Source organism: Thalassophryne amazonica, chromosome 18 (assembly GCF_902500255.1).
Source record: "Thalassophryne amazonica chromosome 18, fThaAma1.1, whole genome shotgun sequence".
Lineage (NCBI taxonomy): Eukaryota > Metazoa > Chordata > Actinopteri > Batrachoidiformes > Batrachoididae > Thalassophryne > Thalassophryne amazonica.
Window position 1 is genome coordinate 58070611 of NC_047120.1, and position 14991 is coordinate 58085601.

General features: G+C 39.5%; 2 protein-coding genes across 3 annotated transcripts in view; one reads left to right on the forward strand and one right to left on the reverse strand.

Annotated features, from left to right (window-relative positions):
- The window catches only part of fam20a (FAM20A golgi associated secretory pathway pseudokinase), a 24829-nt gene extending 15073 nt beyond the window's left edge, over positions 1 to 9756 (forward strand). Inside the window, exons 6-12 of one of the 2 annotated variants that reach the window (XM_034193353.1) lie at positions 1096 to 1211; positions 4014 to 4194; positions 4291 to 4400; positions 4482 to 4563; positions 4636 to 4695; positions 7180 to 8080; positions 8262 to 9756. In XM_034193353.1, the coding sequence (XP_034049244.1) occupies positions 1096 to 1211; positions 4014 to 4194; positions 4291 to 4400; positions 4482 to 4563; positions 4636 to 4695; positions 7180 to 7462 (832 nt within the window). In that variant the 3' untranslated portion in view covers positions 7463 to 8080; positions 8262 to 9756. Of the gene's footprint in view, positions 1 to 1095; positions 1212 to 4013; positions 4195 to 4290; positions 4401 to 4481; positions 4564 to 4635; positions 4696 to 7179; positions 8173 to 8261 lie in introns of both variants that reach the window. The other variant, XM_034193352.1, reaches the window with a different exon arrangement.
- The window catches only part of LOC117530463 (cAMP-dependent protein kinase type I-alpha regulatory subunit), a 21800-nt gene continuing 16302 nt past the window's right edge, over positions 9494 to 14991 (reverse strand). The window contains exons 8-11 of the mRNA XM_034193354.1: positions 12360 to 12420; positions 12119 to 12240; positions 11103 to 11184; positions 9494 to 10806 (exon numbers count right to left, since the gene is read on the reverse strand). Of these exons, the coding sequence (XP_034049245.1) occupies positions 10634 to 10806; positions 11103 to 11184; positions 12119 to 12240; positions 12360 to 12420 (438 nt within the window). The 3' untranslated portion in view covers positions 9494 to 10633. The remainder of the gene's footprint in view (positions 10807 to 11102; positions 11185 to 12118; positions 12241 to 12359; positions 12421 to 14991) is intronic.

The window sequence follows — 14991 nt, forward strand, 5'->3', positions numbered from 1 at the left end:
GATAGGACTAATATTTTTGAAGAAATTAGGGATATTATGTAACAACAGTGAACAATGGATGTTGATATCACCATTAATCAATCCATGATAACCACATAAGCTCTGAAAAAAGGAAAAATCTCAGCCTTGCCAGTTGTAAAACATAACATCAAACAAATGCGCCAATTATTCACAAAACTCTCATTTTAATTTCTTTTACTTTCAGTTAAAATCAATATAGAAACTTTGCATAATTTATTACCACCCTTGAAAAATGTCAGATACCTATTTTATAAACACTACCCAATCTAGAGCCCATGGATCCCCACGAGCAACGCACTATATCTGAAATCCCCTAAAATAAAACAATTAAAGTATATATGTTAGTAAATTATTTCATTTAATTAATGAAGTACATAAAACCTCCCAAATAACACCACCACCATCTCAAACGTCCTTCTGCTGCCTGTGCAGACAGAGATAAACAATTCATTTTTGTTGCACTTTTTGGCCGGTTTGACTTATTTGGGAAGTATCTTTCCTGGACTATTTGTGATCCATGATCTCAGTTTATATTTAAGTTAATGTGCAGTCATCACTTTTTATACAAGAGCATAGAAAAAAAGTTTGAAATAAATTGACCTCAGCAAGCAATAAATACAATTTCAGAATTCTATCTTAAAATTATGCTTTGGCTGAACAGACGGTGTATAAGAGCCTTACTTTTTCCCAAGCCTACAATGTGTGTTGTTAAAGTGCTATGACATATCATCTCGCTCTGCCGCATCTATGTTGGCAGGCGGAACCGCTTATTATCTCTAACTATCAGTAGCTGGGGAATACCACAGATTACTGAAACCATAAATCAACCTCTCAGCACGTTGATTATCACTTGATTACTGTTACTGAAAATTGACTGAATTATAACCATCAGGGAGGTAAAGGGTTTTGGTTTGAACTCAAGTCCTTTGAATGATACAGACACTCAGTGGTGATTATTCTTTGACGACATTTGGGATTAGAAGATGACAGTTTAGGCATACGTAATTGTTCTACGTCAGACAGGAAGACGCGATAGAAACGCAGTCCCTTGACCATCTGACACATTTTTGGCAGGATCCTGGACTTCCGGAGGGTCCCGCCGGTGGTTGGCAGGCGGGTAAATATCTCAGGAGAAGTCCTGCATTTAACCTACAATGAAGATCTACGCAGCGTGTTCTTTGTCTCACCTGGTAAAGTGCCACACCTTAAGTTCTTTTTTGAACCTCCATGTTGCTGTGTTTAGAATTTGGTGAGAATTGTTTTTGTTTTTGGACACCAGAAAAGAACATGAGAACATGGGAATGCATATTATTGGCTCACAAACGGAGACCTGTCTGGTAATTTCAGCCATAGTTCTTACTGACAGCAGCTCCAATACTGCAATACCAGTTCAAATTACAAGTAAAGCTACAGTCAGGTCTGTAAATGCTGCATTTGGACAGTCACCTAAATTCTTTTAACTGGGTAATAATACCAGTAGGCATGAATACAGCAGAGTACAGCCACTAATATTTGCTGATTATATGTTTGCCTTCTCACTGGCCTTGACTGGGCAATTCTGGAATCCACCTGTTTGCTACATTTGATTATCAAACTCAAACTCCATGACCTAGACCAGGGGTATTCAACTCCAGTCCTCAAGGGCTGGTATCCTACAACTTTTAGATGTGTCTCTGCTTCAGCACACCCGAGTCAATTAATGAGGTCATTAGCAGCGCTCTGGATAACTTGACTGCATACTGAGGAGGTAATTCAGCCATTTGATTCAGGTGTGTTGAAGCTGGACACCAACCTTCAAGGACTGGAACTGAATACCCCTAACCTAGACCTTTGCCAAAATTAATACTTTAAGGGGAATTTTGGGGTCGACCTTCAATGGCACGCAGAGTTTGGTTGAAATCAGCAGAAGGACCCAGGAGGCCAAGAAACAGATATGTAGACACGATCTTGGCCCTGATCATTGAGCTTTGGCAAATTTGACGTTGGTAGGCAATTCCAGAACCCACCTCCATAAGTGTGTCCCACGTTTGGTGCAAATCAGAGCAAAAAACGTGAATTTCACCTTTGATCCAATGACCGTGACTCTAGCGATTGACATTTAGTAAATCTGACATCACCCTAAGCAATTCCAGGATACACCTCCATATCAAATCAAAGCAAAAAACCTTGAATTTCACCTTTGATCCAATGACCTTGACTCTAGAGATTGACGTTTAGTAAATTTGACATCACCCTAAGCAATTCCAGGATACACATCCATATCAAATCAAAGCAAAAAAAACTTGAATTTCACCTTTGATCCAATGACCTTGACTCTAGCGACTGACGTTTAGTAAATTTGACATCACCCTAAGTAATTCCAGGATACACCTCCATATCAAATCAAAGCGAAGAAACCTTGAATTTTACCTTTGATCCAATGACCTTGACTCTAGCGATTGACGTTTAGTAAAACTGACATCACCCTAAGTAATTCCAGGATACACCTCCATATCAAATCAAAGCAAAAAAAACTTGAATTTCACCTTTGATCCAATGACCTTGACTCTAGAGATTGACGTTTAGTAAATTTGACATCACCCTAAGCAATTCCAGGATACACCTCCATATCAAATCAAAGCAAAAAACCTTGAATTTCACCTTTGATCCAATGACCTTGACTCTAGAGATTGACGTTTAGTAAATTTGACATCACCCTAAGCAATTCCAGGATACACCTCCATATCAAATCAAAGCAAAAAACCTTGAATTTCACCTTTGATCCAATGACCTTGACTCTAGCGATTGACGTTTAGTAAATTTGACATCACCCTAAGTAATTCCAGGATACACCTCCATATCAAATCAAAGCAAAAAAAACTTGAATTTCACCTTTGATCCAATGACCTTGACTCTAGCGACTGACGTTTAGTAAATTTGACATCACCCTAAGTAATTCCAGGATACACCTCCATATCAAATCAAAGCAAAAAAAACTTGAATTTCACCTTTGATCCAATGACCTTGACTCTAGCGATTGACGTTTAGTAAATTTGACATCACCCTAAGTAATTCCAGGATACACCTCCATATCAAATCAAAGCAAAAAAAAACTTGAATTTCACCTTTGATCCAATGACCTTGACTGTAGCGACTGACGTTTAGTAAATTTGACATCACCCATAGTAATTCCAGGATACACCTCCATATCAAATCAAAGCAAAGAAACCTTGAATTTCACCTTTGATCCAATGACCTTGACTCTAGCGATTGACGTTTAGTAAATTTGACATCACCCTAAGTAATTCCAGGATACACCTCCATATCAAATCAAAGCAAAAAAAACCTTGAATTTCACCTTTGATCCAATGACCTTGACTCTAGCGATTGACGTTTAGTAAATTTGACATCACCCTAAATAATTCCAGGATACACCTCCATATCAAATCAAAGCAAAAAAAAACGTGAATTTCACCTTTGACCCAATGACCTTGACTCTAGCGATTGACGTTTAGTAAATCTGACATCACCCTAAGTAATTCCAGGATACACCTCCATATCAAATCAAAGCAAAAAAAAAATGTGAATTTCACCTTCGACCCCAACGACCTCGCCCACAATGATTGATGTTTTGTAAATTTGATCTCGCTTCTGAAATTTCAGAACACACCTATACATGGACATGCGAGTGAAAAATCTAATTATTTTCTACATTTAACCCCAACAGTCTCTGGGGACAACATTCACCCACTTGCCAAGTTTGGTAGAAATCAACTAAATGAGAAGACAGAAGTCGGAGAACAAACAGACGTGATTAAAATTCCATCATAAGCTGAAATTAAAGAATCAAGATGTGCCTGCAGTGTCGACTTACAGCGTTATTTCGTGTTGGTTTGACGTTTGTCGTACCAGTGCATCCAGTTGCAGGGGAAAGCACGGCTGATGAAAAGGCGTGTAGTTCCATATGAACCCTAAACTCATTTGTATTCCATTTAACTCTGCTTTCCTGACAGCACACAACACGTGTTTCTTTGCCAAGTGCCTGTACATGTGTAAGACGGAATACGCTGTGTGTGGGAGCCCCGACCTGCTGGAGGGCTCGCTGTCTGCATACCTGCCTGGCCTCAGCATTGCGCCCCGCATCTCCATCCCCAACCCCTGGATACGGTCCTACACTTTCACTGGAAAGGAAGAGTAAGACCTCCGCCTCTGAAAAGCACATGTCAGATAAATGATCACTTAGAGACTATCTTTTATTATTATTACATGAGGGTTTTGTGTGTTTTGAAGGTGGGAAGTGAATCCGTTCTATTGTGACAACATAAAGCAGCTGTATCCCTACAACTCAGGCAACAGGCTCCTCAACATCATCGACATGTCCATCTTTGACTTCCTCATGGGTATTCCGTGTGGCTCTTCATACATGCATTCAAGTTCATACTGTGATTTTCCATATGCCAAAGTGTGCTTCTATCTTACAGGCAACATGGACAGACACCACTATGAGATTTTCACCAAATTTGGAGACGAAGGGTTCCTTCTTCACTTGGACAATGCCCGAGGGTGAGGAGAAGAAGAAGACAAAAAAATGCTGCGCTTTTTGGGTGCGTGTCCTTATTCACATCCTGTGTTCAGGTTTGGGAAGTACTCCCGCGATGAGATATCCATCCTGGCTCCACTTTCGCAGTGTTGCATGTACGTATCACATCACCTGCACCTTCTTTCTCATTTTATTTCTTGATCTGCTCTATGTCCAAAGTATGCAATAGCAAAATATTATATTGCATAGACTTTTAACAAATGCTACCTGAAATAGTAATTAGGCAACGATGACATTTTGGTCATGTGGCGCATTTCTTTGGGCATAATCCAGCACACAGGTGCCTGTCTCAGTGTTGATGATGCATCAGATGGCAGCAGGTGCAACCTATCAGATTTTGTCTGCTTTCATTTTTGAGGAACATGTTATCCTTGTCCTTAGACCAAACTAGTGTAAAATTTAATCACCTGTAGATGCTTATCCAAGTAATGTTCCCACCAAGTTTGAAGGAAATCTGTCCAGCTGTTTTTGAGTTATATTGTCCACACGCACACACAATACTCTAAAAAAAAAAAAAACTCTGCTATTGCTGCCACACAGGGTAATTTCTGCAGGTTTTCTGTCCTGGATGGATGATTTTTAGTGAGGAAAAGACTCCGTTTCTACAATGCTGTGAACATGACTGTGACCCCTTGAGCTTTTGCATATTTATTTTGTTGATGACATAAAAAACAAGATTGATCACAGTTGTGGTTTGAACATAACATTAAATAATCTCTCATCTCACCTCAATTTCCCTGAAGGAGTCCTCCCAAGGGATCAATAACATTCTATCTAATCTAATCTATTTTAAACAGTGATGAAAGTGGGCAATGGAAAAAAACTGAAATTTTTTGGCAAGGGCCGAAGGCCCGAAGCCCCTGTTGGGGGGTCTGGGGTTTCCCTCCCAGAAAAATTTGAAATCTCTGATGCATTCTGGTGCATTTTCGGGTCTATTTACCCAGCAAAAAAAAAAAAAAACAAAATCAGAAAAAAAAAAAAACTTTTTCTTGTTGTTGTTGGGTCAGGTCAATTTTTCCACCCAAGCCTTTTCATACAATTTGTATTGTGCTACTGGTCCAAAAAAAAAAAAAAAAAAAAAACATACATTATGGCTCTCAGTACACAGTGAAGGAAATGACAATTCAAAGAACTGACAAATAATTCTCAGTGTCAATTCAAACAGAACAATGTGAGTATTTAGGGCACATTAAAAACCACTGCGCAGTCCCCAAAAATATAACTGAATAAACTCCCTTAACCCAAAACAAAAATAACCCTTCTTCTTTGGAGCTTATTGACGGCTTGCAAACCAACATGGAGCACTACCGCCACCAACTGTTGGGCGTGGAACTGAATGAATGGATTCTGACGTGTGTTCAACCTTCACTCACGTCTGGTTTTTCCTGGTTTTAGCAGTAGCTTTGGAGCTATTGATATTCTCTCTTTTGAAATTCTTGGCCAAATAAAAATAGCTTGAACAATTTACGAATATAAAATGTTCACTCAGCTCGACAGTGATCGATTCAACATCCTGCAGCTAAAATCTAATGTTAGCTGATCAATTTCAACAGAGCATTAACATCACATATTATTTTATAATTACTCACTCACCTCAGACAAATTTGCAGAAGATTGTTGTGCAAACTAATTAATCTTGTGGTTATGTCTCGCAGAAACTTAAACTCATTTGTATGCTAATGGAATTAGCATTTTTAACTTCACCCATTAGATCTACTTAACGTATGATTACGCGGGGGAACGCAGCTTATAACTTTTAGTGTCCACAACAAAGTAAACCATTAGAACCACCGCGCAGTCCCCCAAAATATAACTTAATAAACTCCCTTAATTCAAAACAAAAATAACCCTTCTTTGGCGCTTATTGGCGGCTTGAAAACCAACATGGAGTATTACCGCCTCCAACTGTTGGGCGTGGAACTGAATGAATGGATTCTGTCGTGTTATCAAAAATAACTCGTAAATGTTCACCACGTGAGTAAAAACCCAGATTTCCAGTAATTTCCAGAAAACTTTCATCAGTTTGAAAGCCAAGGTGCACAGCACCCTGCTACTTAAAAAGCAGCCATAACCGAGACGTTTTCTGATAAACTGGCACATCTGTGTTCACTTTAATATGTGCACTAGCAGGTAGCAGCCACCAAAGCTTCCTGAGGTGAAGCAGGAAGGTGTCATTTAATATTGTATTGTGAACCCTCATGTGTAAGGCACATCTGAATATTGTGCCTTTTAAAGACCACGATTACACTTCACTCAGGTTTAGACCAAGTTTTTCCTGATCTATAGCGCGACTGCATTCAGCTTTGCACCATCGCATCACTTTTAGACCTACATGCTAATGGATGCTGAGATGTGCATACTTCTACTTGCAATTTCAAAGACGTGGGTGCTCAGTGTGAAAACAGTAACTATCAGGTGGAAACTCCAAATGACTTTTGCATTGCTCTCTGCATGCTGCACCTGAAAAAGTGATTTTTAAAGGCACCCCATGGACCCTTTTAAGAAACTGTTTGAAAACGTGAGCTGCAGTATTTGTTTTTCTGGTGTACATACTTGCTCCTCTTCTACTCTTCTCTCAGGATCAAGAGGTCCACACTGGCGCGGTTGCATCTCCTTGCCCAGCCAGCGTACAGACTGAGTGATGTCATGAAGGAGTCTCTGGACGGGGACCCTTTGCGGCCCATCTTGACAGAGTCCCACTTCATGGCGCTGGACCGTAGGCTACAGAAGGTCCTACGAGTTGTCCGTCGGTGCATGAGGAGGCTGGGCGAGGACGAGGTGATCACCAAGGACTTTATTAAATACATACCTCAACCTAAGACTGTTGAACCAGCTGACACAGAGAAGGAAACAGGCAGGTAGCAGCCGGATAAAGGGACATCGCTCTGATTTATTGCACTATAGAAGACTTCAGGATGGAGCACAGTATCAGTGTACATCTGAAGAAGCCATAAACAGATGAGCTGTGAAGACTGAACTCCTCAAAGACTCCAAAGCAGAAAAGTCTCATTTTTTTGGAGATTCAGAAAGTGAAACACAGCAGGCTTCAAATTCCACTCTCAGAGGGAGACGTACTTTTATGTCCTTTTGTTTCTCTCATGGCCATAAAGTCCTCTCAGTGGTGGTTTTTATGAGGGGGGCCTCTCACATTTGACATGCACCTGTGCATGCACACACACAACAGAGCGATTAAAATTACGCTAAAGGCATTTTGAGCAGTGGTGGGAACAACTCTTAAATGTTAGCTTGATAACTGCTAATCTGCTAGATGGAAAGTTAACTGTGATAATGAACTGCTGAACCATTAAACATTTAGCTGATGCTAAAGATTTAGCCATTAACCCCCAACTTTTATTATATGAATTACGTTTGGCTTTGCTTGTGTGTGATTTAAAACTGCTTAAATATTTAGGTGAAGCTAAAGATTTAGCCACAAACTGCTAATTTTTATTCTATGAATTAGGTTTGGCTTTGTGTGTGGTTCGAAACTGATAAAACATTTAGGTGAAGCTAAAGATTTAGCCACTGAAAGCTAACTTTTATTGTATGAATTAGGTTTGGCTTTGTGCGTGGTTCGAAACTGAATAAAATGTTTGGGTGAAGCTAAAGATTTAACTACTACCCGCTAACTTTTATTCTATGAATTAGGCTTGGCTTTGAGTGTGTGGTTCTAAACTAAAACATTTAGGTGAAGCTAAAGATTTAGCCACTGAAAGCTAACTATTATTCTATAAATTAGGTTTGGCTTTGTGTGTGTGTGGTTTGCAACCACTAAAACAATTGGCTGAAGCTAAAGATTTAGCCACTAACTTAACTTTTATTCTATGAATTAGGTTTGGCTTTGTGTGTGGTTCGAAACTGCTAAAACGTTTAGGTGAAGCTAAAGATTTAACTACTACCCGCTAACTTTTTTTTAATATGAATTAGGTTTGGCTTTGTGTGGTTCGAAACTGCTAAAACGTTTAGGTGAAGCTAAAGATTTAGCTACTACCCGCTAACTTTTTTTTTATATGAATTAGGTTTGGCTTTGTGTGTGGTTTGAAACTAAAACGTTTAGGTGAAGCTAAAGATTTAACTACTACCTGTTAACTTTTATTCTATGAATTAGGTTTGGCTTTGTGTGTATGTGGTTCTAAACCGCCAAAACACTTGGGTGATGATGTAGCCACTGCTAACTTATTCTATGAATTAGGTTTGGCTTTGCGTGTGTGTGGTTCACAACCACTAAAACACTTGGGTGAAGCTAAAGATTTAGCCAATAACTTATATGAAATACACGTGGCTTTTTATGTGTGGTTCTAAACTGCTAAAACATCTAGGTGAAGCTAAAGATTTACCCACTAACTTAACGTTTATTCTGTGAATTAAGTTTGACTTTGTGTGTGTGTGTGGGGGGGGGGGGGGGGGGGGGGGGGGGGTTCTAAGCCACTAAAACTTTTAACTGCTAATTTATACAAAGGTTATATAAACATACGGATTTTACTGTGTGATCAGACATGCATCCTTTTTAAAAATGCAATTACAGGATAATGGATGAGTTGCACTCGATGTCATCAACAATTCTGTTATGCCGCTTTAAGCTATATTGTTTAACTTTTCTTTTGAAACAAATTTGTACGCCATCATTGCTAGCACATTTACAGATGCCTGCAGCATCACGCCGAGCAAGCACAAACTGCAGAATAAGAACTAATCTGACAAGAGGCGGCTGCCGCGTCAGTCCGCTTCAGCCAACAACGCAGATTTAACTTGTGCTCACCTGCGACGCTTCGATACATAAATACTCCAGATATCCTGAATCAATAAACACTCTTGACTCCATCTCATAAAAACCCCATTTTAAAAAGGTTTTCTCCCAGTGAACATCGTACACAACACAATTACACAGTTTCATCGGTTTACAAGAAGAAGCTTTTATTTACTTTGTGGCACTGGACACCTAAAATAGAATTTATGGAAAAATAAGTGTTTACAAAAGACAGTAAAACAGATTTTTTTTAAGATCACCATCACTTCAAGACCATAGCCAAAACATCAGTTTATCATTATTCAATAATAATATAATAATAAACAGAACTATGATAATTTAAGGATACTATGATAGCATTTTGATTAGAAATGATAGCAAAAGAGTGACCAAGTTATTTGGTATAGTTAAAAAACAAACAAAAAAACGGAATACTGAAATACACTTCACTTAATACTTTGTCTTCTTTGAGTAGTCAAGTCAGTTCTTGTACGGGCATTCTACTGATTTACAGGAGGGTAACAAGCTAATAACTGCTCTTGATTTGGAGCTCCAAATAGTCAGGGACCACTGCTTTGTTTGCGCTGGGACACTAATTAACATTTGGCACTAGCCTGGAAGCTTCACATAATAATAATAATAATAAACTCAGCAAAAACAGTCCTCATTGACTTATGACACCCTCCACAAAGTGACCAAACACAACAAATGGAGCAAAACTGCTGCAGCTTAAATCTATAAATGGTTGCCAAAATGAGATGCTTCCTGCCATCTACAGTTTCTATCTTCTGCTCGACACTGATTACCTAACTGGTGTCAAAAAGGAAACTCTTAAAAAGCAACAAACCATCCTCTGGAACTAACTGACAAAGAGTGCCACGTTATGTTTGACTGTCCTGTCTCATCAGTCTGAGACCCCCGACTTCTGTCGGACCTTGTTAACAATCTCGCTTTGAGTTTAAGGTTCAGTCTACAAAAAGAAAAAGAGGAGAAAAAAAAACATAACCTGCAAATACATACAAAACATAGGTAACAATTCATGTAACTGTGCCTACAAGGTAGTGTACAGCAGCTGGTAAAGCGCTGGTGAACAGGTAAGAGTCACCTCTGCGTGTCCTGTGAAAACGACTAAATGAACAGTGTAAAAAAGAAAGAAAAAAAAACGGAACAAAGCAAACGGAAGGAAAGTGACAAAAGCAAATTGCATTGTGGACCCTGGATCTGAAAGGAGAGAACAGGGCTGTGGGGAGGGAGAGAGAGAGAAAGAGAAAGAGATAGAGAGAGCTTCAGACAGACAGCGAGACAAAGCTGTTGTACTGTTGGATGTTACGTTTCAGGATGTCTGAACACGGGCCAAGGACGCGCTCGAAACGAGGCCGATCCAGCTTCACGCACTTCAGGGGGCCGCGTGCGACCACGGTGGCGGCACGAGGGCGGTTCATCAGCAGGGCAATCTCACCTGGAGGAAAAAAGATTGAGCTGAAAAACCATCAACGATGTAGAAGAAAAAAAAGTCAGGACAGAGATGACAAAAAACTGCCACATTTTCAATCGACTTTGTCCAAACAAAAATACTGCATGATCAGTAATTAATACAAATGTTCACAATAGTCATTAAATTAGTTGATCTATATATATTTTAAATAAACAAGAAGCGAATACCAGTGGCCGTGTTTTGAAGAAGTGAACCATGTGGCGCTTCGTCATTTACAACATAACATTTAGTACATCTGTGTAATAGTGTTTAATTATTACCAAAGTAATCAGACGGCGCTAATCTTCCCACTTCCACAAACTCCTCGTTCTCGGAGCGACGCTGCAACACAGCTGCTGAACCCTGGTCAAAGAAAAACAGACACAATCAGATCCACCATGCTGAGCGTGTGAAAAGGATCCAAATGACGGAAACCACCCATCACGACTCTGAAGGTGTTACAGCGGCAAAGGTATCTTTTTTATCTGATGCACCAGAGGTTAAAATGCATTTACGTTCCACTAGTGTACGGAAATCTAGCCGCGGTCACATGGCCACGTAATACCACAGATCCTCTAGATTTCATCAGTTCCATCAAATTATGCCCCAGAAGACTGGTCGTCTTGGTGGCTTCCCTCACTAGTCTCCTTCTTGCACAGTTACACAGTTTTTGACAACTGCCTACTCCTGACAGATTTATCATACAGTACTATATGGTTTGGATTTTTTTTTATTGTTGTTGTTGTTCATTCATGTAAATGAAGTCCAAGACCTATTTGGTGACTTGGATGTGTTCATATATTCATGTGTCTAAAGAAAACTGCCTGTAAACACGATGAACTACTGTACATTCTTCAAAGGGTACCAATAACTGTCACATGTAAAATTTTATGGGTTTTTTGTTGTTGTTCAATACAAGTCGGTATTTTTGCTTGCTTTTTTTTTTTTATTACCAAATTGGTCAATTTGCATTTATGCTTTGACACATTTTAAATTCTGCACTTAAAACATTGAGGAGAAGCAGTTTATTACACCCTTCAGGTCACAACGTATTTATTGTACAGTGGGTCCACGCAAATATTTGTGCTGCTAACGCGGCACACTGCTGGATGACCTCACACTGCACTGCAGTACAGGTTGATCCGGGTTCAGCTTCTTTTCCACAAACAGCTCTGTGTGCTAATTTGACAGCGCTGCTCTACGTCTGCAAACACCCGGCGGACTGAAACAATCCGCTGACCTGCAGCAACATCAACAACCTGTGCAGCTGTACGGCCCCAAAGTTCCTCTTGTATACCTCCAGAATGATGAAGAACTCGTCTCCGGGCTCTCCCTGCACAACAATCTTCTGTCCGTCCTCGAACTGAACGGGCTCCAGCGCATCGGCGACTGTCAGACGCTCCCATTTATCAAGAGACTCTGAGGAGGGCGAGCACATTTCCACATCAACTTCATCACGCAGATATAATTAAAATGAACATCCTCTCTCCATTTTCATTTTAGAATTATGTCGATTAAATATACTTGTAATGACCCACCTAAAATTGACACTTTCCTGAGGAATTCCTCGTACATCTTCCTCTTTCTCAAAGTGCTTCCCTGAAGAGAATGACATTCTTTACAGTCCATTTGAATCCAATGACACAGTGAATGAAGACAGACAGCAGGAAATATCAAGACAAAATGTGTCTTACTGCCCCCTGGTGGCTACTCTGGGTACAGGTCATAATCTAAGATAATGAAAATTTGTCTCTTACAAATTTATTTTCAAACATCCGTGTTTATATCTTCCTGACAGTTGATCTTTGAAAAAGCCAGGATTCAATCTAAATACTTAACAGGTCAAGGAGGGAGTAGATATTTTGCTTTTTGCATATGTTATATTGTACTTCTTCACTTTGAGATTATTTGTGCTGCGGTAAACTTTACTAATCTGTACTCTGAAGCAGTGGTGTGCACAGTTCAGATAATCCGATAACCTATATTTATCGAAGCCAACGTTTTTGCTAACAGATTAGCTTTTCAGATAACTTTTAAACCATAAGCGGACCGATTATCTTCCGATAAGTTTCAGTCCACTAACATTTTTATTTTTTTTTTGCTGGTAAAGTGAACTAAGTTTAACGGTCAGAAATGTTTGTAAGCCATAAAATCAAACATTTTAGTATGTTTGTTGTGTGTTTGTGGCTGTCGCTTGCTGATGACATCATTAAGCGCAAAAGGTGATTGGTCAGTTGACGCAGGGAGCATTGTGGGTAGTGTAGTTCAGGTTCACTTTGGACGTTACAGTGAGTGTTACCGTCCGCTCGATGCAGATACAAAACAGACAAATTTTAACATTATTTTATTTCTTTGTGGCTGACGGTATAAATTAATCACCAAAACTCGGTGAGAGAGAGGAGATCTCACAGAACAGCTGTGTTACAGAGACTTTTTTAGACACCATTTTGGATAATCGAGATACTTGATTATTTCTTCAGAATTTAATGAACCCCACTGAAACTAACAGGTAAGAATTTATATTTACTGCGTGTCTTTTACTCTGCCAATCAATGCATTAATGGACGTATTTTGGTTGTTTAAGCCGCAGGGTTCAAAGCGTGTGAAAAAAGCAGCAGCTTTTAGTTTGTAAACGACGGTGTATCTAATACCGAGATAAACTGTGATTTCTAATACTGTGTTTTACTGCTTTTGAAAGATGATGACAATGTTTGCAGTTTTATTTTTTTATTCATTTTTCGTGCGTTCTTTTTGTGTTTGTGATCCTTGAATTTAACCAGCAGCCCCTACGGCGCTTAAAGTGAAACTGGTTTATCAGAAACCGACAGAGTAATCTAATGTGGCCGCGCCCGAATCAATACTAAAAGTTATCGGTTATCTGTAACAAAAATAAATTTTTTTTGCAGTTTATCGGTTTAGCTTCATGAAAGATAACTTTTCAGTTATCGGATTAATGGTTATCGAAGCTAACTTTTTGGTTAGTTGTGCCCACCACTGCTCTGAAGGCTCTTACTTGGAGTTTAGTTGATATATTGTGTTTTCTATGACGCTTATTAACTTTAACACAGCACTATATGGTTCTAATTGCTGAACTACAAAATCTACTGCACACATCCTTCCGGAAAGAAATGGCAGCAGCATCACAGAAATTTTGGCTTAATTTTTGACAAGTTTGAATTGAGAGGAGTGTGTCTTCAGAATCCCACTGCAGGTTTACAAGCTCGCAAAAACTGCGGTTTTAAGCCCCGTTGTCACTTTCATAGATATACACCCCAGAAATTCATGGTCTATAATCTTGACAACCAGAATGTGACAAACATCATGAATGTGAGTTAGCATGCAGTTTGATGACAATGTATGGGTCTAGTATGTGCACACTGTGTGGTTTTAACACACTGGTCTCGTGCACTGTGATGACATAACACACCAGCCTAGCGCACGCTCTGATGATGTCAGCACGCTGGACTATATCATGCAATGAGTGCAAAAAAATAATCATAGCATAACTACAGATACTGTAGCACTCCTGTAGTAGAACTATAGCATGACCGTGGCGCTTCTGGAAAACATCCCTCTGATGTCACTGCATAGACATCAACATTACAGGCTCCAGAGAAACGCAAGGGATTACCAAAGTATGTCAAAGGTCGTGATTGGGGGGGTGGATAAATAAATACTTAACACAGAGGGACTGTCCCAATTCACTATGGACACCCCCCAGGACCAGCGCAGCTTATTCAAAGGAACAAACTACTGAACTCCATTTACATACAACTCAAAACTTCTAAAATTCCAATTCGTGTGCACCCGCACGTCCACAAGCTGACTATACGACACATTCAGAAAAACAGTCAGACCCCCAACTCTCTCGCACCCCCCCACAGCACCACACTACACTTAGCCCAACAAGTCAAACTGACAGACACCCAGTTCTCCAAACCAGCAACACAATGACATTGTCTATTAACAAGCACAAACTATTTACAGCAACAATCATTAAATAGAAAAAAAAAAATACTGTGAATAATGCAAAATAATAATTGTCAATCATGCAAAAAACAAACTCCCTTAAGTCATCCATGCACATATGGCACCTACACTCTTATCTGGAATGTGTATCTGTGAATGTAAGAAGTGGAATTCAGATTCTATAAACGTTAGCTGTCAAGT